The sequence below is a fragment of the Lontra canadensis genome, unplaced genomic scaffold, assembly GCF_010015895.1.
Source record: "Lontra canadensis isolate GAN:19392208 unplaced genomic scaffold, GSC_riverotter_1.0 scaffold53, whole genome shotgun sequence".
NCBI classification, from domain to species: Eukaryota; Metazoa; Chordata; class Mammalia; order Carnivora; family Mustelidae; genus Lontra; species Lontra canadensis.
Window position 1 is genome coordinate 7,896,291 of NW_022631047.1, and position 25,634 is coordinate 7,921,924.

The 25,634-nt window shown below is 39.5% G+C and overlaps 1 protein-coding gene across 2 annotated transcripts in view; it reads left to right on the forward strand.

The window, feature by feature from the left end:
- SRGAP1 (SLIT-ROBO Rho GTPase activating protein 1) overlaps positions 1 to 25,634 on the forward strand; it is a 273,423-nt gene that overhangs the window by 176,643 nt on the left and 71,146 nt on the right. For both annotated transcript variants that reach the window (XM_032874653.1, XM_032874654.1), the window contains exons 5-6: positions 15,297 to 15,479; positions 15,929 to 16,057. In XM_032874653.1, coding sequence (XP_032730544.1) covers positions 15,297 to 15,479; positions 15,929 to 16,057 — 312 coding nt within the window. The remainder of the gene's footprint in view (positions 1 to 15,296; positions 15,480 to 15,928; positions 16,058 to 25,634) is intronic.

Here is a 25,634-nt window from a genome sequence, read left to right on the forward strand (position 1 = left end):
AAAGAGAAATAAGGTAGAAAAGAGATGTGAAAAGCTCCTGAATTGAAAACCTCTTGGGCAATACCACATTCTCCATGATGCCACCTAGAAAACTTTTTTAAAAAGCAATCTATTTAGAGATCTTGGGCTGACAAAGTGTTCATATATATCCTTCTGGCATATTATTACTAGATACTTCGATGGAAAGAGAGAGAGGCGTTGGGATCAGATGACTCTGCCAACTTCTGAATTCTAATCTTGGGGTTGACACAGACTGACTTTGGAGACTAAGTTAGCTAATGTAGCCTGGCTTCATTTTCCTCCCAAAATGTTTGGGATTAATAAAATTTTTCCCTGTCTCTGAGGACAGCTGCTTGATAAGAACTTTATACATAAATGCCTTTTAGGACACCCTGCTAATTAATGAAGCCAAATGATCCCAAGTGCCTGCTTGGAATTTTTATTTTCTCTCTGAGATTTGAGATTCAGTTACGGTTGGTGCTTATGAATTACAAATAAGACTGTCTTCTGAAAGAAGTGAGCAGTATGAACTGGGGATAAAAAAATATTTGGCTTAGAAATGAAAAAGAAAATGTTAGAAAGTATAGTTAAGAAAAAACAAAAAAATTCTAAAGAAGGTGTCATACCAGGGCGCCTGGGTGGCTCTGTCAGTTAAGTGGCTACGTTCAGCTCAGGTGGTGATCCCAGGGTCCTGGAATCGAGGCCCACAGCAGGCTCTCTGCTCAGTGGGGAGTCTGCTTCTCCCTCTCCCTCTGCCTGCCGCTCTGCCTACTTGTGCTCTCTCTGTCAAATAAATAAATAAAAGCTTTAAAAAAAAAAATATGTCGTACCAAGAATTCTTCTTAAGGAATATTTTATCCTGACTATTACAATTCCAAAATACAGTTTTATGACTTTTAAGTAGTTACAGTGCTTTAGTAGCTAACATCTTAATCAGAATGTTTTGTTTTTGTTGGGTACAGTATTTTGCATTGTTTCTCATTGCTTATCAAGCCCAAATATATAGAGATAACAGATATACATAGAATAAATTAGGGGCATTTTGCTTGGATTTATTGTCTCCAAATGGACCAGGAATGTTCACCAGTAAAAATATACAAGTCATGTGGCAAAAAAAAACAAGATCTAAATCAATTGTATCCATTTCAGCGTATCTTAATACATGATTTTATAACTCACGTGATTATCTGAATTTCATCCTACTCTAGGCTGATTGTAAAATTGTAAACTGTAGAATTTTAAGCGCTAAATGGGCCTTTAGAAATAATCAAATTAACTTCCTCACTTAAGGAGAATATTACAGAGGCTCAGATTAAGTGATTAACTAAAGTCCCGGGTTGAAACTGAAACCCAGGTTTTATTTTAATTTAGGTTAGTAAATAGTTTTCTATGCTGACTGCTTCAAGCGAGAGTTACCAGTTAGGCTTCCAATCTAAAAGATTAAAGCTCAACCGGAACATAATAACAGCTAACTTTTGTCAGGTACCATTCTAAGCACTTTACATTAATTAGTTTTCTGAATTCCCCCAACAGCCTCATGGGTAGGTGAGGCACAGAGAGATTAGTTAATATACTGCCAAAGGTCACACAACTAGGAAGTCTCAGACCAGGCACATACTGTAATCTCTTTTTTACTGGCAATTATAATCTAAAGTTATTAGGTACCAACATTATGTACCAATAGAGGTTCAGGCAGAGGGTTTGGAAATCCAAAGGGAATTTGAAAAACATTGAGGACTGAGAGAAATTCTGAGAGGAAAAGGCAAAAGTGGACAGGATTTCAGTAATAAGAGAGAGGGAGAGGGGTGGGGAAGGTTTTGGAGGCAAAAGGAACAATATGAGCCAGTGCACACAATTTGGAAGAACATGAGGCATATTCATAGAATTTCCTTCTGGATCCATATCTAGAGAGAAAGGACAAGTCAGGAGTTCAAGGATTTTGAGAGAGTACCAAAATGAAATTGTCATGAACATAGGGAAGCAAAAAATGGTTAGACATCTGGGGTACCTGGGTGCCTCAGTCAGTTAAACATCTGCCTTCAGCTCAGGTAATGATTCTGTAGGTCCTAGCATTGAGTTCCACATAGGGCTCCCCGCTCATCAGAGAATCTGCTTCTTCCTCTCCTCTGCATGTCACACCCCTGCTTATGCTTTCTGTCTGCCAAATAAAGTAATAATCTTTAATAGGAAAAAAAAAAAAAAAACGGTTGGACATCTCACCGAAAGCAGTTGAAAACTCAAAAAGCTTCTTTGCACAGATTAAGTTCTTTCACCTTCCTTCTTTGTTCCCCTCACCTTTTTTTTTTTTTTTTTAAATAAATGGAATGACATGTGTTGGATTTAAGGCACAGGATATGTTTCAAATTCCAAAGCATTTTTCACTGAAAGAAAAGGATTCTACACCGTTTTTTCCATTGTAGTTGATGCTACAATTCTAAGCATTGTAGGGCTTTTGTTTTATGATTCCAGGTGTCTTGTGTTCTCCATTTAAATATTTCATGTACTAAACCTTATAACTTAAGTGTCTAGTGCGCCCATGTAATGCTGTATATGCATGCAGGGGAGCAAGAGCCCCTAGCTTCAGGAGTCCCAAAGAGACCTGGTCCAGCCACTCGCTGCTGACACAATCCAAAGGCAGAGAAAGGAATGATGGTGAAACAGGAAAGGAATTTATTTCCATGAAGCCAACACCGGGAAGACAGGAACTAGCGTCTCAAAGACTGGCTCTAAAGTGCCAGAAATGCTTCCAGGCTAATACCAGGAAAATGTGGGGCAAAGGTGGGTGCGTACGTGCAGGTGGGCAGTGAAGGTTAAATCCATTATTGCCTTGGGGTCAATCAACAGGTAGGGTCTTGCTGGCTTAGGGCAGCCCTTATGGCTTGAAGGGGTAGTTTTGCTTCCCCTCAGGGAACGCTTTGCCCTTAGGGTCTTCTACCTGAGCCAAGAGACTAGCTGGAAAGAACCCCACTAGCAAGTCTGAGGTCAAAAGGGAGGGAGCTAACATCCTCTTTCAATGTTGAAGGCATGTGAGACATTTCCCTGGAAAGAATTAAATATTTAATACTTCAGGAGACTTTGAAATTCTATTAACTTCTTTGGCTTTTCAGTTTACATACACTTTGCCCCTCAACATGGCCAACTACTTCAACCTTACCCATTGTCACTTCTGCCACTGTGTTCGAGGTGGTCCCGATTAATAAGTATTCCAGGTGCCAGCTCTTGGGTATTTTTTTCAGTAGATTAAACTTGTATTTCAGTGCCTCTGAAGACTGTCTGAAAACCCCTTTTGGAACAAGAGCTTCCTGAATGACCTCTATCACTGACTTTTCTCTGTTGACTTGTTGGGCAAGGATTAAGTCTCTTGGCAGGTCTGTTTCTTTGATGCCTAAAACAAAGACCACCCTTCTGTTCTCAGCCTCCAAGGTGTGAAAATAAACAAGTCAGCCTTGGTGGGACTGAGGCCATTGTGGGCTTAAAGGATGTAAAAGAAGGGTGTTTCACTTAGTGCAATAGCACCCATTAAGCATTCACTGTGTGTCAGTCACTCCTGCAAGAGCTTGATATATATTCTTTCATTTTCTCTCCACAGCAGCCTTACAGGTACTATTCTTAGTCCTAGTTACAGGTGAGGAAACATTCTACAAGGCAAAACGTAGATTTGAACCCCAGTCAGGTGCCTGAGTTCAACTATTAGAGCTGGTGAGAAATGAAACCGGCTGTCTTTTAAGACTGTGCCCTCCTTCTTTGGAGGACGGTTGCCCAGCAAGTATGCGGAGGAGGCCTGTGGTCTGTGATGTCCTAGGATTTTCGGAATACAGTTTTTCAGCATTTGTCCCAAATCTCATAGTCTCTTCTCTGTCTCTAAGTCAGTTGAATGGGAAGCGCTAAAAGCATTGTTGCCTCTGCTGTAGACTTGTTACAGGGTCATCTCTCTTGCATCCAAATAATACACACCCAGTGGCTGGGGCGGTGGGGGGAGACTCTCAGCAAATATGGAGGTCCTGGAAATGCATCAATGACAAGCACGTGGCCCTGTCATCAGTGAGCTAGACTAGTGAGCTATTTCCATGTTTGGTGTTAGATTCTGGACTAAGTAGAGAGACAGGTCTCCACAGCTCTGTGCAAAGCCCAGAGCCACCGGGGAGCCTGATTTCAGTGATAGTCACTGTGACACCTGATTTTTATGATAAAGGAAGAATGGGAAGGGTTCTCCAAAAAGCAATTCGTACATGAGGCAAAGCACTGATGTGTGAAACCACATTCCCTTGCAGGGAACCCCATGTGCTTGAATACTGCCAGAGCATTAGCAAATCATTGATGTAAAAATAAAGGGAGTAGTACGTTGGACTTCCTAAAAAAATCCTCTGCCCTTTCCAGCATGTGAAGTACTTGAGAGATAAGGAAAATAAACAATGAATTTTAGAACACTGAAAAAAAATAAAATTAAATTTAAAAAAAAGAAAAAGCAAATATCCTTCACAAAAAGAATTTTTTGGATACAGTGACATTTATTTCATGTTAGAAATCTCTGATAATTGTGAAATGAGCAGATATTATACCACATTAATTGCTCTCATGAAAAATTACTCTTACGCACTAATGAACTGATATCAATCAATAAGCAATAAAATATAATTGGATTTCTAATAATAAAACATAATGAAATCAAATAGGACAAGGCCTATTTGTGGTACTCAAGAAATGTTTGCTGAATATGAATGTTTGTTGAGAGTTCATAAACAAAACCAATAACCCCTATCTATGACTGAAAGACTTAAATTAGAAACTGCCTCTAGTGACTATTGCAAATAGAGCTAGGACAGATAAAGATTAATAAGTACAGGTCACTCTTGTTACAAATAGAAACATTTTCTTTTTAATAAGGGCTACAATAATTTATCTTCTTTAGGATAAATTAGTCATTTTTTATTAAAAATTTTTATTAAAGTAGCAAAATGTTGTGAAACTAATTGTAATTTATATTGCCACTTTAAAGCTGTTAAATTTAGCATTTTGAAAAAGATGACTAAGACCTTGTTTTAGCTTAAATATTACAATAAAAAATAAAAGCATGTGGCAAATCTCTGTATCACCCTGTACCCACCAAAGAGTTTTTGGGTTTCCCCCCTTGATGATCACTTGATGATTGATCACTGATCAGCTTGGCAGCTAATTAAAGTCACAAGAGTGATAGATATCCTGGAATAAGGTTCATCAATATAACGGTACATTAGACAGGCTGTCCAGGCATTGTTCATTTATAGATATTTTCTGTGCAACAGAGCAGATGAGTTATGGCCTCAGAGCCCATGGAGGATTATAGGAGGAATCCTACTTTCTCAGTGTAGCATGGTGTACTACTGGCTGCCTCAAGTCAACAGAAGCAGAAGGAGATAATTAGTATAATTTGTAGTTACACTGGCTTTTCCTTTCAGTTAAAATTTATCTGGTATTTACCCTGACACTGAAAAAAATCACTCCCTTTACCCACTGAGAAGTATATTATACACACACACAACTCAAGTCATAAATTCTTATGGTATTTAGTTGGTACAAGATTCGTATCTGAAATCAAGGACACACAGCATTTTGGAGTTGGAGAAGGCCTGGAGGATCATGCGGTCCAACCACCCCCTTGATAGGTGAGAAAGCTTCAGGTTAGAAGAGATGAGTAGTCTTGCCCCCAGGTCAGATGCATGGATAGAGGGCTCACACCCTTGGATGTACAAGACAAGAATGCTCCTTCCCCAACACAGGCTCCTGAAGCTGGAGAAGAAAACAGTCAATTTTCAACTGAAAACAAAAACATTAACGATGGCATGGATTCTGTCTTCCTATAGACTGCTAAATGCCATCCTATTTTCTTTCCTCTGAGTTTCATTAACTACTACCCTTTTAGTGGGATATTATTAAAATCCTCTTAGAAGATTTCTAGTTACACGATCAGTTTTTCCTTCTATGATTTGGTGCATTTTTTCTTTCATTCCACACCTCTCAAGGTGTTTGAGAGGCACAGTTTGATTGTCCCTCTAATTTTGGTTATGTAGGGAGAGCTGATGTTGTCATCTCTAGCAGATAAGATTCAAGGCCTGATCGAGGGTCAGAAAGGCTGAGGTTACAGAGTTGTTCTCTAGCAAAGCAAGGATCAAAATTCAGGTTTATTGGATTTCATAGACCTAAGCTGTTTCCATTGAACTAGAACTCTTTATAATTACTCTTCAATTGAATATAATCTGAAATTACAATTACTAATTATAATTACTCTTGAAACAAAACTTTAACATTACACTAAATAGTAATATAATTATTCTTTTATTTTCTTTAGCCGTGTTTCCTCCCTTCGCATATATGTCTTCTCTATTTTCCCTTGTGTTTATTCTCTGCATTTCTGTTGCCCTGTCTTTTAGTTGGTTGGCAGGCCCTAGTCAGCAAGGTCCAGAATCCCAGACAGTGCCTTTCGTTCAAAGCATTTGTTTGAGTTATAAATATAATTTGATGATAAATTCAGACTCTTATACTGATTTCATTTCAGTGGAGCCACAACATACCTCAAGTTTTCCTTCATAAACTAGCTGTAAAGGCAACATCTCATGCTATTTAATTGTCAGTCTTGATCTATTTGCTCATTCTAAAGAGCTTTGCTAAAATTCCTTATTTATATATTTATTTATTTATTTATTTATTTGATAGGCAGAGAGGCAGGCAGAGAGGAGAGAGGGGGGAAGCAGATTCCCTGCTGAGCAGAGAGCCCGATGTGGGGCTCGATCCCAGGACCCTGAGATCATGACCTGATCTGAAGGCAGAGGCTTAACCCCCTGAGCCACCCAGGCGCCCCTAAAATTCTTAACATATACATAAGTGGCCTAAATGGAAATATCACCAATTTCCTTCCCTTTACCTCTATCAGAAATGATAATCTTGGGGTGCCTGGCTGGCTCAGTTGGTAAAGCATGAGACTCTTGATTTTGGGGCTGTAAGTTTGAGCCCCATTTTGGGTGTAGAGATAACTTAAAAATGAAATATTTATTTAAAAAAAAAGAAATGATCATCTTTCCTGTCATGGAGAAATCACCTGTTTTTACCATGTGTTGTGATAGGAGCACCTGGATGGCTCAGTTGGCTAAGTGTCCAGTTAAGCATCCAACTCTTGGTTTAGGCTCAGGTCATGATCTTAGGGTCCTGGGATTGAGCCCCACATCAGGCTCTGTGCTCAGTGTAGAGTCTGCTGGAGATTTTCTCTTTCCCTCTCCCTCTGTCACCCCTACCCCACGAACACACACACAAGCACTCTCTTTCTTTCTCAAAAATAAATCTTTTTAAAAAATGTTTATGATCATTTTTTTCAAATATCAGTAACTGACATTTACTGTTCACTTATTATATGTCAGACTTTTTGGGCTCTTTTCACGTAAGGACACATTTAATCCTTCCAACTACCTTCTGCATTCCATGAGTGAGAATGATACACTGGTTTCACAGTGAGGAAATCGAGGCACAGAAAGATTAAGTTGCTTGCCCAAGATTACACCGTGAGTAAGTGCACAAGTAGGATTTGAACCTAGATAGCCCATTCTGTGAGGCTAAGCTCTAACTACCAGTATACTCTCTCAAAGTTGAGTTCTCCCTATGTTATTTTGCAAATATAATGGAATTTTGTAAATTCTGCTTTCGTTGACCTGTGGAGAGCCATATCAGCCTAGGAAGAAGCGGTGAATTTTATGAAAGTTCATCATGTCTGCCCTATAGACCACTCAGCACCTCAGGGGTCAGAACTTCTCCAGTCCTAATGCCATGAATGAGAACCTCTCAGCTTAGAGCATAATATGAAGCCAAGTAATCTGTCTCTGGAGCCCGCACACTTATTTCCACATCAGACCATAGAAGCTATCAAGAATCAAACTCTCCGCTCTGTTATGTGCTTCTGTGCATTCTATGATTTAATCCCCATTTCACCTCAGAGGAACGAGGGCCCAGAACAGTTAAGAGGCTTGCTTGCTAGGAAGTGGTGATAGCACAGGAACTCAAAACTGGTTCTGCCTGGCTCCGGAAGCTGGGAGTTGGCTCAGTGCCCTAAAGAGCAGGAAGGCTCGAGGTAGCAGGTAGAAGGATCCTGGCATGCAGTGGTAATGGGTGTTCTCTGACAGGCCCTTCCTGCCCACTGGCCCTGTTGAAAATAAGCCCTTGGATAGGCGCCTGGGTGGCTCAGTCCGGGAAGCGTCTGCGTTCAGCTCAGGTGATGATCTCAGGGTCCTGGGACTGACCCTGGTGGCCCAGGCTCCACTCCCTCCCTCTCCCTCTACCACTCCCCCTGCTTATGCTCTCTCACTATCAGATAAAAAAATAAAGTCTTTAAAATAATAAAATAGAATAAGCGCTCGGAGACACAGCATGTCCAGGCAGAGTCCATAACCTGAACTGAGGCTGTGTGGCCCCTGGAGGGCCAGGTTCCTTGCAGGACAGCCCTTGGGGCTCAGCATAGGGTGGCCCAAGGGTCCTACTTTCCTGGGGAACCCAAGAATTTGCTGGGAAACAACAGGAACAGGCTTCCAAGGCTGTGGCCCTGACTTGGTGGTGGTGTTAGTCTGGCACTTGCAGAAACTCAGTTACAATTCACGCTTTCTCGTGTATTGATTGTAGAAAAGAGATCTTGATTTTGGGATGCTGACAGTTAAGGAAACTCCAAAAATGTAGTTTCTCAGAAGAGCTCTTAGTGACTGGTGAAGTAAGTAAACTAGCAGGCTACGTATGGAATATTGTCGCGAATACACTGCTTTCCATTTCCCGTCAGCCCAACCACCACACCTTTCTTTTCTCAGGGGCGAACTCCAATGCTAACTATCTCATGGTGAATTTGAACTACTTAGCATCTCATTAGACCATTCCCAGGTATTTTATTGGCAGTGCTGTTTTGAATGCCGGGGAGGGAGAAGAATAATTTGAGGCACATACTAGGTATTAGGAAATATTAGGAAATAATGGCGGACTGTAAAATGGCTTCCTGTCCTTCATTTGTTTCTCACCAAATGCCTATTTTTTTTTAAGATTTTATTTATTTATTTGACAGAGAGAGACACCACGAGAGAAGGAACAAAAGCAGGGGGAGCAGGAGAGGGAGAAGCAGGCTTCCTGCTGAGCAAGGAGCCCAGTGTGGGACTTGATCCCAGGACCCTGGGATCATGACCTGAGCCGAAGGCAGACGCTTAATGACTGAGCCACCCAGGTGCCCCCTAAATGCCTATTTTACTCCCACTGTCTAGAAGCAGTATCGAGAATCCAAAGGTGCACAAGACCCTGCTGGTGCCCTAGGTGAACGTAAGGACAGTCCGTGATACTAGATGGCACACAGGTATCAGACCCGTGGCCAGAGAGCCCGAAGTGCTGTCAACAAGAAGGCCTTGGCAGTTGGAAGAACACGATAGCTCTGGTGGGGGAACCAGGGAACACTTGGCAATGGGTGAAATCTGAACTTGCCTTGAAGGATGAGTCAAAACGTTAGGACAAGGTTTGGGGGGAAGACATCGCAGGCAGTGGGATTGGCTTGGGAGAAGGCCACGGAGGCAGGAAAGCACACATCCTGAGGAGGGAGTGTTCAGTGATTGACTTAGAGAAGTACCCAAAGTGCTGTTTGGGCCAACGTTAGGGCCACACTGCCCTAACTCCATGGTAGAAGGAGACATGTCAAGTCTGAGGAAATGTTAAGAGAGAGAACAGGGAAAATGCCCCGTGACTGTTATCCTGGATTCACCTTCTTCCCATTCCCTCCTATTGTATGCTAAATGAGATTACTTCACACCCCCAAATCCTCCTGCTTAGCTTCATGGGATTGCTGCTAAGATATGGCTCTGACCATACCATTTACACCTCCGTGGATTCATGAACACCTATCGAATACTTTTAAGCAATTTTTTTAGTTGAGGTTTCAAGGCTCTCCTGATCTGGCCCGACAACTGCTGCAGTCTCATCCTCCAGCCCGGTGACCCAGCCATCCACTTTCCAAGCCCTTCCTTAGAGCCCCTTCTCGAAGTCATGGTCTATGCATGCCCACCATACCTGTGTGTTCCCCCTGCTCCACATACCTTTGCTGGTGCTCTCCCTCCAGCTTGAATGTCCTCTCCCTTCACCTGTATCCATCAGATTCTCCAAGGCCCATTTTTTAATCTCCAAAAATTTAAGCTCTTAGAAGTAGGAAACCAAGTCCCTATTTTTACACCCATCATTGCCTTATGGACGGTAAATACCAAGCAAATGGTGAGTGAATAAATAATTATCTTTCAGCCCTCTTTCCCTCTATTCCTAAATATAACCAAGAGCAGCTGTATCCCCCAGGAAAGGGGCCTTCCATTTTTATCGTGCTTTAGAATTTCCAAAGGTTGTAGCCTATAGCAGTCTAGAATACCCAATCTGGAACCATACTGCCAGGGTTTCAACCATTGTTCTGCCAGTTACCAGCTATGTGACCTTGGGCGACTTAGTTCACTTCTCAAGGCCCTTCTTGTCTCATCTGTATAATAGGAAGAATAAAGGTATGTGCCTCATAAGAGTTTTTTAGAAGGACTGAATAAGCTATTATTTGTAAAATGCTTAGAATGATACATGGCACATAGTAAGCGTTATATAATGCTCCGTTCGCTAAACATATACATATTACATACATATGTTAATGGTGTACATTATATACATACGCACACACACATATTATAAGTACTCAGTAAAGTTTTACATTCACACATACGTAGGGATGCACAATTGAATGTCCACAATGACCTTGTAAGGTGAGCAGAAGTATAAAATAAATTCCCCCCACCTGGTAACTGGTAGACTCATTCTTAGAACCATGCCTTCTAACTTCTGTCCCAGTAGTCAGAAAGTAAAACGTAGAACCTTAATACACTCATCTTCTTCAAACATGTGAACGGTTTTCAGATACATAATGGTTTCATGACACTAAATATTAAAAATCGCTGTAGATATTTTAATTATTTTGATTTAAAGTACAGGGGTAGTGTCAGATAAATTATATGGGTCTGTCAGTAAGGGAAAAATTGTTAACTTCTGTGCAAAAGTTTTTGCATAGGATTTCGCAATTGCAAAGAAATCTATTTCACTGTATTCTTCTGCAGTTAAGAAAAGATGGAGTAGGAAAGATATGTTGAGTGTGTTCAGTGGAGAATTATGCATGAGGTTTTAGTAGAGAAGAATTCAAATAGGAAAATATGTTATTGGAGTACATTTAAATGGATATATGCCTATCATGTCATTTGGTATGCAAATGCTTGTGTTTGCATTAAGCTGATGGAGAAGCTATTATTTTCTTTGCAGTATGTATTCAAAATTCACCTTTAAAAAATAAGAGCTTTCTTCTACTCTGAAAAAGAGAAAACTGTCTGTTATTTTATTTTAAATACAAAACACATTTAATTCTGTCAACAGCTTACATTTTAAATAATGTAGTTTGTACTTGCATTCATTATCTGCAATTAGAGTTCTCAAAAAGCTTTTAGTGTTTTTCTCCTCAACTTTTAAAATTCATTCATTGTTATTGTTAACATTTTAGAAAATAGTGGAAACCCTAAGTCACACTGGAAAACTGAACAAAGAAATTTCCTTCTGGAAATTACCATTGAACCGGGTAGAAAATCCTCAGCTATTGTGCTGAACCACATTTTGATGGGATATTTACACCCTTTTCTTGCTAGCTTTGGGTCAAGAATGTTTTCCTTTGAACCCAGACTAGTTTATAAAAAACGCCATGCTGGCAGCCAGCTGAGGATCCGTAGTTCATAAGGCTTAGTTTGTGCAGATTACTTGCTTACACAGGTCCTCAGCATCTAAATAAAGCAAGAGTTCAAGTCTTTTCTTCAGGGTGTATTTAGGAGAAAAGAACGCTTAGATACCCAGGGCTGTCTGGGATGCCTTTTCATCTCTCTCTGGTGGGGTCACATGTTCTCATTTCTTCCTTTGACTATTAGCAAGAAGAATACAGACAGCTGAGAGAGAAAGAGGGAGAGTGAGAGAGACTTGTTGTTTTGATATTTTTGGGTTTTTTTACCCTCTCTTTAAAGATGTAACTGCAACCAGGGCCCAAATGGTATGTGGGTTTGCAGGGTGTACAAACAGAGCCAAGCCTAGAAACACAAGGTGTGTCATCAATTCATTGACCTTACTGTTTGCCCAGCTGTAGGGTGACTCCCTTGTCATTCCCCAGCTGCCCAGCTGCTGCTTAACGCTGTTTTATTTTTCTTTTAAACTGCAGTAGCCAACCAGACTTCTCCTGGACAGGTTTGATAATTACTAAAAACAGATAACTTAGCAATTACACACAGCTCAGGGAAAGCTGCCACAACTTTGCGGTTTCGCCCTTACTTTGTTCTTGTTCAGCAATGCCTTTAACGTGATTTGCTAGCTTATGTTTTAAAGGGAAGACATCATCAGATTTTGTGAAAATAAGTAAAGGCTCTTCATTAACCCCATGTTTGACACTTCAAATAGTCACCTTCAGAATTTGCATTAAGTTGAACCATTCTTAAGAATGCACTGACTTTGCCTTTCCTTTTTTTTTTTTTAAGATTTTATTTATTTATTTGACAGAGAGAGAGATCACAAGTAGGCAGAGAGGCAGGCAGAGAGAAAAGGGGAAGCAGGTTCCCTACTGAGCAGAGAGCCCGATTCGGGGTTCGATCCCAAGACCCTGAGCCCAGGACCTGAGCCGAAGGCAGATGCTTTAACCCACTGAGCCACCCAGGTGCCCCTCCTTTTTTTTTTTTTTTTTTTTTTAAGATTTTTTATTTATTTGTTTGACAGAGAGAGATCACAAGTAGGCAGAGAGAGAAGGGGAGAAGCAGGCTCCCCGCCAAGGAGAGAGCCCGATGCTGGACTTGATCCCAGGACCCTGGGATCATGACCTGAGCCGAAGGCAGAGGCTTAACCCACTGAGCCACCCAGGCGCCCCTTTCTGCCTTTTCTATAACCTACCAATACAGCAATTTCATATGCTTCAACCTAAATAAATATATTCCACTGATGCTTCCAGTTCCCAAACTATTTTAAAATTCATCTTTTTGAAATGAAAAAAATCAAGTTCCTTACTTCCAAATGTTACATTAAATCTCTTCTAAACAACTACATTTCAGTTATAAAATTGACTCTGAATAATTTATGGGTTATTTATAAATGTAATAAAATCCATTTTAAGTGGATGAGAATTTGACATAATTTATGGGAAAGCACCACCACCGATGTTTGGATGCTAAGTTCTGGTATGTTCCTTGATATGTCTCTTGAATTGGAGTCATACCTTACCTATGTTGTCTCTTTTAAGCAGTATAATTGTGCTTAAAATAAACAAGGTTTAGAAATGGCCCAGATTTCTGACTCTGCTTATAAAAGCAGTTTGAAATATATTGGAAAACTGTGATTTTTGAGGTAAAATCTTTTAAAATCTTTGACCATTACTTTGGATCTACAAGTACAGGGATTATATACAGATATGATAGTTACTATAAGAGTAAATATACTTATTTAATATTTGAAAAAATGTTTATTAAAAAAGCATCCATGTTTTCTAAATGCTTTGAGAAATAACTATGTAGATCAAGTTTTTTTTTTTCCAGAACAGCAGAGTGTTAAATTGGCAATATGTGTCAAAAATCTTGAAAATGTGCAGATTGTCTAACTCTGCAGTTCTCCTTCTGAAAAATGTACCATAAAATTTTTTTTAATTTAAATTTTAAAAAAGAAAATGTACATGGAAAATTTGATCATTTTGTGCATAAATATTTCTGGGACAATAATAAAACCAAATGTCTAAGGATTTAAAATTTTATAATTTTTAAATTTTAAGTTTTTAAAAATTTTAAATTGAGAATCATTTATGTAAGTTTACAGCATACATGGAAAAGACACATTACAAAATTTTATTTTCTATATGTTCCTAAATATATTAAAATGTAACTTATGCATATCATTTCTAAGAGAAGAAATAAGATAGGATATATATCAAAGGTTTCAACACAGCTTCATTTATAAAGCAGAAAGTTGAAATATCCTAAAATGTTCAACAATAGGAAATTAGTCAAGCTATGTCCCAGTCTTATAAAGAAATATTATTCAGATTTTAAAATTGTATTTTAGAAGAATATTTAGTGATAGAGAAAAGTGTTCTGATATATTAAATGAAAAAAGGAGATAGAAGGGGCACCTGGATGGCTCAGTCAGTAAGCGTCATGATCCCAGAGCCCTGGGATCAAGTCCCCCATAGGGGTTCCCTGCTCAGTGGGGAGCCTGCTTCTCCCTCTTCTTCTGCCTGCAACTCCCCCTGCTTGTGCTCTCTCTCTGTCAAATAAATAAAATCTTTAAAATTTAAAAAAAAGGTTAAAAATTGTTAATATATTATGGTACAAATTTTTTTAAAGGAGAAATATGTGTCATTTTCAGATAAGCGGGGGGCACCTGGGTGGTTCAGTGGGTTAAGCCTCTGCCTTCGGCTCAGGTCATGATCCCAAAGTCCTGGAATCGAGTCCCGCATCGGGCTCTCTGCTAAGTGGGGCGCCTGCTTCCTCCTCTCTCTCTCTTTCTGTCTACTTGTGATCTCTCTGTGTCAAATAAATAAATAAAATCTTTAAAAAAAAAAAAAAGAGTGTGTGTGTGTATGTGTGTGTGTGTGTGTGTGTGTGTGTTTTCATAGGAAAAAGACCAAATGGCTGTACTAAAAATCTTAACAGTGGTTATCTCTGCTTTTTATTTTCTTTTTTGTGTCATATGTTTTCTACATTGAACATACAGTACTACTTTGTGTTCAGAAAAAGTTTTTTTAAACTGAAACTATGTGTGAACCTTAATATTTACATTTTGTATTTTGGCCAGTAGATTTCATGAAAAAAAAAAATCTCCTTAGTAAGAGCTGTACTAATTTGGAGTTTTTTTAGAAGTCCAAAACTGGGGTAAAATTTATCCATGAATGATGGTTTATTCTGCAGATTAATAAGGCAGAGATTTTAGAGAACACTTTTGAGCTTAAGAGAACTTTTCAAGCACACTGAAAGCATGCCTAAGACTCTAAATCATTTTTTCATCAAAGCCTGTCCCCTAAGTGCCTCTTCCTGGCAGGTGAATTTGCATATTTCTCTTTTCTTTACTTAGAAGCAATAGTCCATAATTCATCTATTTGACTAACAATCTGGCTCTCCCCCTGCCAGTTGGAAGGTGATATTTTTAACATATTCCTCACACAATGGCTTCCGTTCACTCTCGGAGTCACAGACCAGCATCTTGTAACAATTTGGGTCCCATTTTCGCAGGTGATGAAAACATACCATATGTATCACGCAGAGAGCATCAGTGCAGAGAGCAAGCTGAAGGAGGCTGAGAAACAGGAAGAGAAGCAAATCGGAAGGTCTGGGGATCCTGTCTTTCATATCAGACTGGAAGAGAGACATCAGCGGCGAAGCTCTGTAAAGAAAATTGAAAAAATGAAAGAAAAAGTAAGTGAAAAACATCACAGGGCCTTTCTGTCCTCACTTCGGGTGACAGTACTAAGAACACTGATGTAATAACCAATAGATGCACCTTGTAAATTATTGTGAAATGACACACATTTCCTCCCACAGGAATGAAAAATGTTTAAGAAACATAAAAATCATGTACTAACAGCTGGACATCGTGTAGTGTTGAAGGCCAAGTACTCCATATACAATGTGGGGAACTTGAATATTAACGAAGATGCTTCCTTGCAATTGGGCTTGAAGACCAAATACGTTGTTGGGTACTTTTAGTTATTTAAATCAGATTCAAAATGTACTTTTCTCAGAGGACTTCAGAGGTCATTGGCCTATGTGGAATACATTGTTTAGATTAGTAGAAAGTCATGTATCTCTCTCTGACTAAATGACTTTGTTGTCTTTCTCAATACCTGGCCCATCTCCATTTCCAGAGACAAGCAAAGTATTCAGAAAATAAGCTAAAATCTATTAAGGCACGGAATGAGTATCTCCTAACCCTTGAAGCAACCAATGCCTCGGTTTTCAAGTATTATATTCATGATCTTTCAGACTTAATTGATGTAAGTACTTGAAGTTTTTATATTTTCCATGTATTTTTAAAATGTTTTTAACTTTTTTTTTTTTTTAATGATCTCTACACCCAACTTGGGGCTCGAAGTAATGACCCCGAGATCAAGAGTCACTCACTTTTCCAACTCAGCCAGCCAGGCACCCCTATATTTTCCATAGTAAGATGTAATTAGCAGTAACTATATTTCATTGATTCGAAAACACCCTCATTTCTCAAACCAATGTTATTTTTTATAATACTCAGAAGGAAAAACTGCTGCCAGTTAAACCATACATGATACTGAAACACTATCAACTATAAGTTGCACGTGAAAAAGTGTGTATCCTACAACCAAAGAAAAGCAAATGATTAGGTTCTGTGAAACTATGAGTTCCTGGTAAACTCAGCTAGGAAAGGACCCAGTCATTTTTAAATTATGCAACGGCACAGCCCCAACTGCATTCATTAATTCAAAGTATATTTCTTGGGCCCTACTGTTGTTAGGTGCTCAGGCTGTGGAAGCATATACAGTTCTTTTTTGTTTTTTTAAGTTAAAATAATTAGTGAACGTAATAGTGTTATATGAGTTTCAGGAGTACAATATCATGATTGGGAGTTCAGTATCATTCCATACAGCAGCACTGGCTCATCACAAGTGCCCTCCTTAATCCCCCTCATCTATTTTACCCATCCGCCCACCCCCAAGCATATACAGAGCTCACCTTCAGGAATGCAAAGTGGAAAAGGCAGATGTTAAGCAAATGACTACAGACATGATAGCTTTGTTCCTGGTTGTGGTAAATACTGTAAGCAAAGTAGAGTAGACTTAAGCCACGTTTATAAATTTATCTAACACTGTACTTTGTCTCCAAGGATATGCTATCAAAAGCAGTAATTGGGCTCATTTAGAACTCTCCAGGCGTAGACACCTGGGTGGCTCAGTCCGTTAAGCATCTTCCTTGGGCTCAAATCATGATCTCAGTGTCCTGGGATGGAGCCCTGTGTCAGGCTTCCTGCTCAGCAGGGAGCCTACTTCTCTTCTCCCTCTGCCCCTCCCCTCCCTTCTCTCTTCCCACCTCTCCTCCCTCTTCCCTGCCCCTCTTGCTCCCTTGCCCTTCTCCCCACTGCTTGTGCACACACATGTGCACACGCATTCTCTCTCTCGCTCTCTCTCAAATAAATGAAAATCTTAAAAAAAAAAAAAACCCTCCAAGTATATATGTATACTATTACATCCACGCAGTGATTACTGCTATGATTCCCAATCTTTAACCCTCTGATCAGCTTTTCATTCAGAAAACCTCCAACACTGTAGGGCACCGCACAGGTGAAACAGAAATCCCAGTCCAAAAACATCCATCTCTTCAAATAAAAGGAAAAACTCAGTGTGTTGTAAGAAAAGCACAGAGAAGTAATAGAGGTTCAGAGAGTTATCTGATAGAAATTGACTCATGTGCTGCTTTGTATTGGTTGAATTCAACAGTTTTAAGATACAGTAAATTTTTTTTCCTGTGGCTCATAGTATCATAATTTAGATGTATAGTAGGTTAAAGCATTTTTATTTTTATGGTGAATGTTTCATGGATTTAGCTATATTAGAGCCACAGTTTGGGACTTTTGCAAAAGAATTGTTAAATAATGAAATTATTTTTTCATTTATTAACGCTGATGTGCCTCTTTTTTGAGTCTAAAAACAGTTTTCTCTCATACTATCACAATTTCTTTATACAGGACCCTTTAGTAAATAAAACCAGGGAAAATTTTTTTTCTGTTCATTTCATACAAGTATTTTAATCAAGTGATTAGTTTTCTTTTAGCTCTGATGAAATGAATTTTTTCTGCTAGACTGCTAGATTTTCTGAATAAAAATAAACAATTTTTATGACCCCTGTTTTCAATCTTATATTTGTAGGGATTCTGCAAAGTGTATGGAATATAGGACTAAATCTTTGTAACTACTTCACTTGGTTTTCTTTTGGTTTAGGGCTTATTTTTGGAGTACTTGGCTAGACCCAAGCCATTTTAACACAAGGAAAAGTCTGTATTGAAAAGCATTTTTGTACCACCTGCAAGGTACCAAGCACTGATTTTGACAGTGGGAATCCAGCAATGAACAAAACAAAGTTCCTGTCTTCAAGGAGTTAATGTCCTACTTGAGGCATCAGCTCAAAAACATATTTACATATATACAAACATTATATAGTAGTGACAATGCTGTAAATAAAAATAAAACCACTATCTGAGGGCTTCTTTTGATGGCATTCAGGAAAAGCCTGATATCTGAGCAGAGAAGTGAGCTGGAGAGCCACGTGGCTAGATAGGGAAGGAATCCCGCATGCAGAAGGCCGGGCAAGGCTCACGGTGTAGAGGCAGTTGTGTGTTTGGCAAGCTCAAGATGCTCAAGCAGCAGCAAAGCAGGAGGCCAGTATGGCCAGAGCAGAGTAAGTGAGGAGGAAGGTTCTGGAAGAGAATGTAGGCAGAAGCCCAGTTACTTAGGGTCTTTTGGATGGGAAAGGGGTTTAGATCGTGTCCTAAGTATGGTGAAAAGCCATTGATGGGTTTTACTCAGGGAAGTGACATCACCTGTTTACATGATAGAGACTCACTCTGGCATCTGGGTGGAAAACAGACGGAGGGAAGTGATGAGTGAAAACAACAAGCTCTATCTAGAGTCTTTTGCAATTGTCCAGACTAGAGACGAGACCTGGGGGAAGTGGTTAGTTGGATTCAAAATTCATTGAATAGGAATTTGATATAGTCGGTGAACAGAAGGGTAAACAGACTCCTCAGTTCAGGTCCTGAGTAACTAGGTTAACAGTGGTGCCTTTTCCTGAGGTGGGGACCCTGAGGAGATGTGGGTGAAAGGGTAGGAAGCAGCAGTTCTGTCTCTTGTAGTAGGAGTGAGATGCCAGTTGGTCATCTGTGTGGGAGATGACAGTAGCATTCCCAATACTACTGGCACCTATAGGACAGGATTAGCATTTCAGGAAAGTCATAATTGTCATGGATATTCATTGAGCTCTTACTATGTGACAAACAGGTTTCTAAGCATTATCTCATCAAACCATGTGAGGTAAATGCTATTTTGTACACTTGATTAAAGAACTGAGGCTTATGTAGGCTGGATAGTTTGTCCAAGGTCACACAGCTAGTAAGCAGTGGGCCTCATACTCAGACTTTTTAACCCCCAAATCTAACTAACTCTGATGTAAATAAATAATGGTTAAATGTATCAAGTAATTTTCAATTTTAAGAAAGGATGGACTTTTAAAAGATCAGCCTTAAATTTGAAATGGGAGTAATTCTCAAATAATACAACTTCATTATGAATTTTAAAAGAAATGGGTTTGTTGTCATATTCAACCGAAATTGAATCCTTGCTTAGTAAAAGTTATGCATTCATTAACTCACTTTTAAGGCGGTGAATGTGCACCTTCTAAAATGGTTGCTTACTGTGTGGGAATATAATTTGCATATATAGTGGTGATCCTAAAAACCATTAAGCTTGACCCTTCCTTGTGAAAAAGAAAGACTGATTATTTTGCAAAGGCAGCTAGAATCCTTTGCTTTGTGAGCTTATTTAACAAAATCACTTTTATAGTGAGCTATCTAATAATAATTGGAAGAGTTGTTGTATTTCTAATGAGAAAAAGTCAAGACGTTTTAATTTTGTTTTTATTTATTTTTTTATTAACATATAATGTATTATTTGCCCCAGGGGTACAGGTCTGTGAATCGTCAGGCTTACACACTTCACAGCACTCACCATAACACATACCTTCCTCAATGTCCATTACCCAGCCACCCTTCCCTATCCCCCCACCCCCCAGCAACCCTCAGTTTGTTTGTTTTTTTTTGTTTTGTTTTTTTAAGATTTTATTTATTTATGAGAGAGAGAGAGAGAGCGAGCACAGGCAGACAGAATGGCAGGCAGAGGCAGAGGGAGAAGCAGGCTCCCTGTAGAGCAAGGAGCCCGATGTGGGACTCGATCCCAGGACGCTGGGATCATGACCTGAGCCGAAGGCAGCTGCTTAACCAACTGAGCCACCCAGGCGTCCCAACCCTCAGTTTGTTTTGTGAGATTAAGAGTATCTTATGGTTTGTCTCCTCCCATCCCATCTTGTTTCATTTTTTCCTTCCCTACCCCCCACAACCCCCTGCCCTGCCTCTCAGATTCCTCATATCAGAAAGATCATATGATAATAAGACAACGTTTTTAATGCTTGACATTTTATATGTGAAATGAAATGGAAGATAACTAAATGTGTCTTGACTGAATCAAAGCAATATAATAAGAATTCAAATTGAGACCTTTATATACACCTCTCATTTCCCTTGGTTTCTACTGATGTCAATAATCTGTCTCTTTTCTTACAAATATCCTGGGATAGACTGTGATAAATGGATCTATTGGTATTTAAAAAAACAAAAACAAAAACAAAAAAAAAGTAAAATAAATAAAAACAAAAAAATTTTTAAAAGTCATATGAATTTTCCATATGACTTTCCAGAGGATTTGTATTTTATTATTTATTTATTTTAAAAAAGATTTCATTTATTTATTTGAGAGAGAGAAAAGGGCATGAGCATGAGTGGGGGGAGGGCAGAGGGAGAGGAAGAAGCAGACTCCTTCTGAGCAGGGAGCCCAGTGGTGGGTCTCAATCCCAGAACCCTGAGATCATGACCTGAGCTGAAGGCAGACATTTGACTGAACCACCCAGGCCCCTAGAATTTGTATTTTAAAACCAGTCTTTTTATTATCACAGAATTAGTACATGTACATTGTAGAAAATTAGGGAAAAAATTATAAGCAAAAATGACATGATCACATTCTTACCATCTCAGATCATCACTGTTAACATGTAGACTTTTTCGTGTCCACATACATGTACATTTTTATACCAGAGGAGTATGAAATCATATTTTATATACAGCTTTTTAACCTACTCTTTTCGATCATTGACGCCCATCTTTCCATTTCAGAAAATTTTGAACTCATCTAATAGCCAAACCATATTCCTATTTATGATCCCCCCCAACAAACATTTCACAGCTAGTGTGTCTAGACTAGATGAAATTTAGGATCACACATTGCATCTGGGTGATGTGTTCCATTAGTCTTTTTTTTTTTTTTAATCTAACAAAGTCCCTTGTTGAAGACTCAGGAACATTGTTCCTCAGAACATCTCAGCTTCTGGATTTATCTCTATTCTTTGCCGTGTCAGTTAGCCTGTTTCTCTGTTTCCTGTATTTCCTACAAAGTGAACATTATATAATGATTTGATGAGTTCAAATTAAGCACTTTGCAACAGATCACACCATAGGCGATGTTGCTGTGTCTTAACCCACCAGGAGTGATGCTAAAATTGGTCACCGGCTTGGATGATGTGACTCTGATTACTCCATCAGATAGTTAACATTTTTGCCCCTTGCAACAAAGTGGGTGTTCTAAAACTTCTTGAGTTTAGATCCTATGAAATTGGAAATATACTAAATTGGAACTCAAAGCTGAGCTATAATTTACCTCAGTCAGCAAAATGCTTTTTTGGAGTACAAATTAATAAGGTAGAAGAAGGTCCTGGGTAAATTTTAGTTTGTAGAGTTACAATCTCTTAATTTAAAATCAGGTAGGAAGTGGAACAGAGAATTATTTTCACAACAAAAAAGGATGTTTATTATGTCACTTGAAGATGAAATACAAATTTGGGGCACCTGGGTGGCTTAGTCGGTTGAGTGTCGGACTCTTAATTTCAGCTTGGTCGTGGTCTCAGGGTTGTGGGATCAAGCCTGGAGAAGCTCAATGGGGAGTCTGCTTAAGATTCTCTCTCTCTGGGGCGCCTGGGTGGCTCAGTGGGTTAAAGCCTCTGCCTTCGGCTCAGGTCATGATCCCAGCATCCTGGGATCGAGCCCCGCATCCGGCTTTCTGCTCGGTGGGGAGCCTGCTTCCTCCTCTCTCTGCCTGCCTCTCTGCCTACTTGTGATCTCTGTCTGTCAAATAAATAAATAAAATCTTAAAAAAAAAAAAAAAAAGATTCTCTCTCTCTCTCTCCCTCTCCTCCTACTCACATGCTCTTGCTTTCTCTCTCTCTCTCTCTCTCTCTCTCTCAAATAAATAAATATTTTTTTAAAAAGAATAATTACGGGGTGCCTGGGTGGTTCAGTGGGTTAAGCCTCTGCCTGCCTCTCTGCCTATTTGTGATCTCTCTCTTTGTCAAATAAATAAATAAAATCTTTTTAAAAAATAAAAAGAATAAGTACAAATTGTAAGAAATTTATTACAAATATTGGCCAAAGGAGATTTAATTCATTTGGGAGAATAAAGGCATAATTATAAAGGAAAATAGATTGTAGTTTTATAAATCATAGGTTTCGCTTCTGTAATCATTATTATCTCCAAAAGTAAGTGCAAAAAAGGCTGTAACTAATTCTGTTTAGAATCAAGATGCATTACAAGCTTTACAACCCAGAAGAAAAACCATGCAGACAACAAATATTTGTAACTGAATGCTGAGATTTTCAAGTGATTATAATTTGCCAAGAGGACAGTACAAGTATTATTTCCCATAATCCTAGGTGTGCAATCAAATTCTCCATTCTCTATATCTAGAATTCCTCAAACAGCTGGTAATGTAGACTCTTTCAGTCCAGTTCCACACCTATCCACCCTCAAAAGGCATTCAGAGAAACAGCAGAATTCCATTGGTGCTTTGTCCCAGAACATCTGCCCAGTGATAATAAAGTATTTGTTATCCTTTTAGTAGAGTTTCACGGATTCTAGTTACTCCCTGTAAAAGTTTAGGTCACTTTAGAGTTTGAAGGATAAATCTTTGTAACTTATAGAATACTGCTATAGAATAATCCCCTACTGCAGCTCATTTTCTTGGTGAAGATATCTGTCATACATTTTATTAGCCATTTATACAGAATAAAATTGAGATTCGATTACATCATATACTCCATGCCGTGTTTACTCTATCATGTCTAAGTAATCAGCTGTCCTAAAGCTTTTAGCCTTATCCTTTGTCTCCAGAGACTTGTGTTTAATTAAAAAGCAACTTATTCAGAGTTCAGATTTTTCTTAATTAGTTTGACTTATCCCCGTGCATAATGGTATTTCGATTTAGCCATGAAAACCCGCCAAATTGTGATACTGCAGTCCCCATTAGGCCTGAACTCTTATTAGGAAGATGATAGAGAGATCATGGTAAATGGGTTAGGATAGTGGAGTTATCATGGAAATTGATTTATGTGAGTTTTTATCCCTTTGTGATTGAAGGTGTATTTAAAAACTGAAATGAGTTGGATGACTGAAGTAGATGGTTTTAAAAGTTCCTTCCAATGGAGATGCCATGGGCTTTTGTTAAATGAAAATGCACCCACCTGCTTTGTACCTGCAGCATAGCTCCTCTAAGTTCCATCTTGGCTGGACCTCGGAATGTTGAAAGTGTCCAAAGCGTGATCCTTGGCTTTCCACCTCTTGGTCCCTTGCCTTAAATACTATGTGATGGCTCCTAGATTTTTATCACCTGCCTTGATCATCGCCCAGGACTTAGATTTGTATGTCCAACTGCCTACTGGACACCTCTACTCGGTTGTCTAATAGGTACCTTGAACACGTCATTTGTCATGCACTCAACTTTTTATACCCATTTGCCCCCATTATTGTCCTCATTCTCCATACACATAACTTTTTCGTAACCATTTTTTACACCTCAGTAAGTGGCACACCTTTCCACCCATTTGTGCAAAGTGAAAACCCAGTTCCCTCATTTCCCACATAGAGACCCATCAGCCAGTCCTGTCATCTGTACCTCCTAAACATCCCAAACCTTGCTGTTTCTTGCTGCTCGCACTGTCTCCAAGACAAAGCTCTCCATCTCCTGCCTGCACTTAGCTTTCCGAGATGTCACCCCACTTCCAGTAATAATCAGTAATCCGTTCTCTTCCAAAGCAGCCAGTATATTAAGAAAGATAAACTAGACCTGTCAATCCTGATATAAAACACTCCAAAGGCCTCCCGTTGTCTTTAGAATAATATCTAAACTCTTCACCAAGACCCATGTGAACTGCCCACCTGCCACTCTGTGTCATGTGTTCCAGCTTCTTCCTTTAGTTACTGTGTTTTGGCTACATTGGCCTTTCTGTTCCCCAGACCCAGTAAGCTATTTCTTGCCTTGGGCCTTGCTACTTTTTGTCTAGAACATTCTTCTACAGCTTCACTAGACAGAGCCCTTCTCTTCATTCACATTGCACCCAACTGCCCCATAAAAAGGAATAGCCCCCTTTCCCCCAGCACTCCCAGTTTTTCTGTCTTCTCCATAGCATCTACCAGCCAACCTGTTTGTTTGGGCTTACTTTTATTTCTTCTCTCATCTCCTTTGTGACGTGATTCAGAGTAGTTCTAGAGATGTGGCCTGGGGAAGAACGCATCTGGTGGCAGCTCCTCTGAGAGAAGTGATTGCCCATGGGAGTGGGAGCAGCATTAGACCACAAATGGTTATTAGTCCTACTCACTGGCTTGGGCATTTGCAACCTCTGTTCTCCTCCTGTTTCCTACTTTGTATCCATTTCAGTGTACCATTTTGACAGTTTTGTTGCACAAAAGAAACTCAAAACAAGTTTGGCTGAATGTTGGGCCGTGGTTACTAAAGCAGCAGTGAGAATTAAATTGTCAGCTCTGCATGGACGATCAGGAACCCAGACATGAGAGCAGGTGTCTAAAGGATGCCGGTAGAATTTTAAACATCCAGTTCAGTCACTTGAGATGCCCATCTCTCACAAAACAAGTTTGTGGTTTCTGAGGTGAAGCACTGAGTAGCTAGAGAGGAAAATAGTAAGGGACAGAGGTAATTTATTCAGAAGAAGTCAGCTTTCTTCATTTGCAGTAAAAGCTGTGAAGTTACCTATTTCTGGCCCTTGGAAATCCTACCCATGGTTATGTGAAAGTTGTTTTTACAGTTGTTTGCTTGGGTTGCACTATTGTAGAAAAGACCGAAAACAAGGGGTAGATCAAGTCTTTACCCAATGTCCATGGCTCTGGAAGGGTCAAAGCCAAAGCTTAATGAAAAGCCAGAGATGGAACCCAGGACAAAAGATCATGGAAGCCTCGCAGATAGTGGCAGGAATGATGAAGTTAAGACGGAATACTGCCGCAGAAGAGTTCCCTCCCTTTCCATCCTCGTGACAGCTGTTTAATTCCGTAGTCACCTGGAGCTTGGGGCTGCCTTCCAGCCACTTCCAGGGCTGCCCTGCACATGACATTGGCTATTACTGTTGTGGAAGCACATGTGTGGGACTTGTTTCCATTGGAATCCATCATCTTCACTCCCATCTTGGACCAGCCTTCTACCCAGCAGGACTACTTATGTCATAAGAGTATATGCAAACAAATAAACAAAGGTCATCTCCCTGAATAGCTGTGATCATTTATATGTGACTGTAAAACCACCAAGAATATTTCAGCTGCCCCGCAGCCTTTGGAACAAGTCAAAGAATTTGTCACAGTCCTCAAAACCTAAATTTCATCTTTATTTTTGATATGATTTGCAACCCTTTTACCTAAAGAAGTTAGCTTACTGTGGTGATTT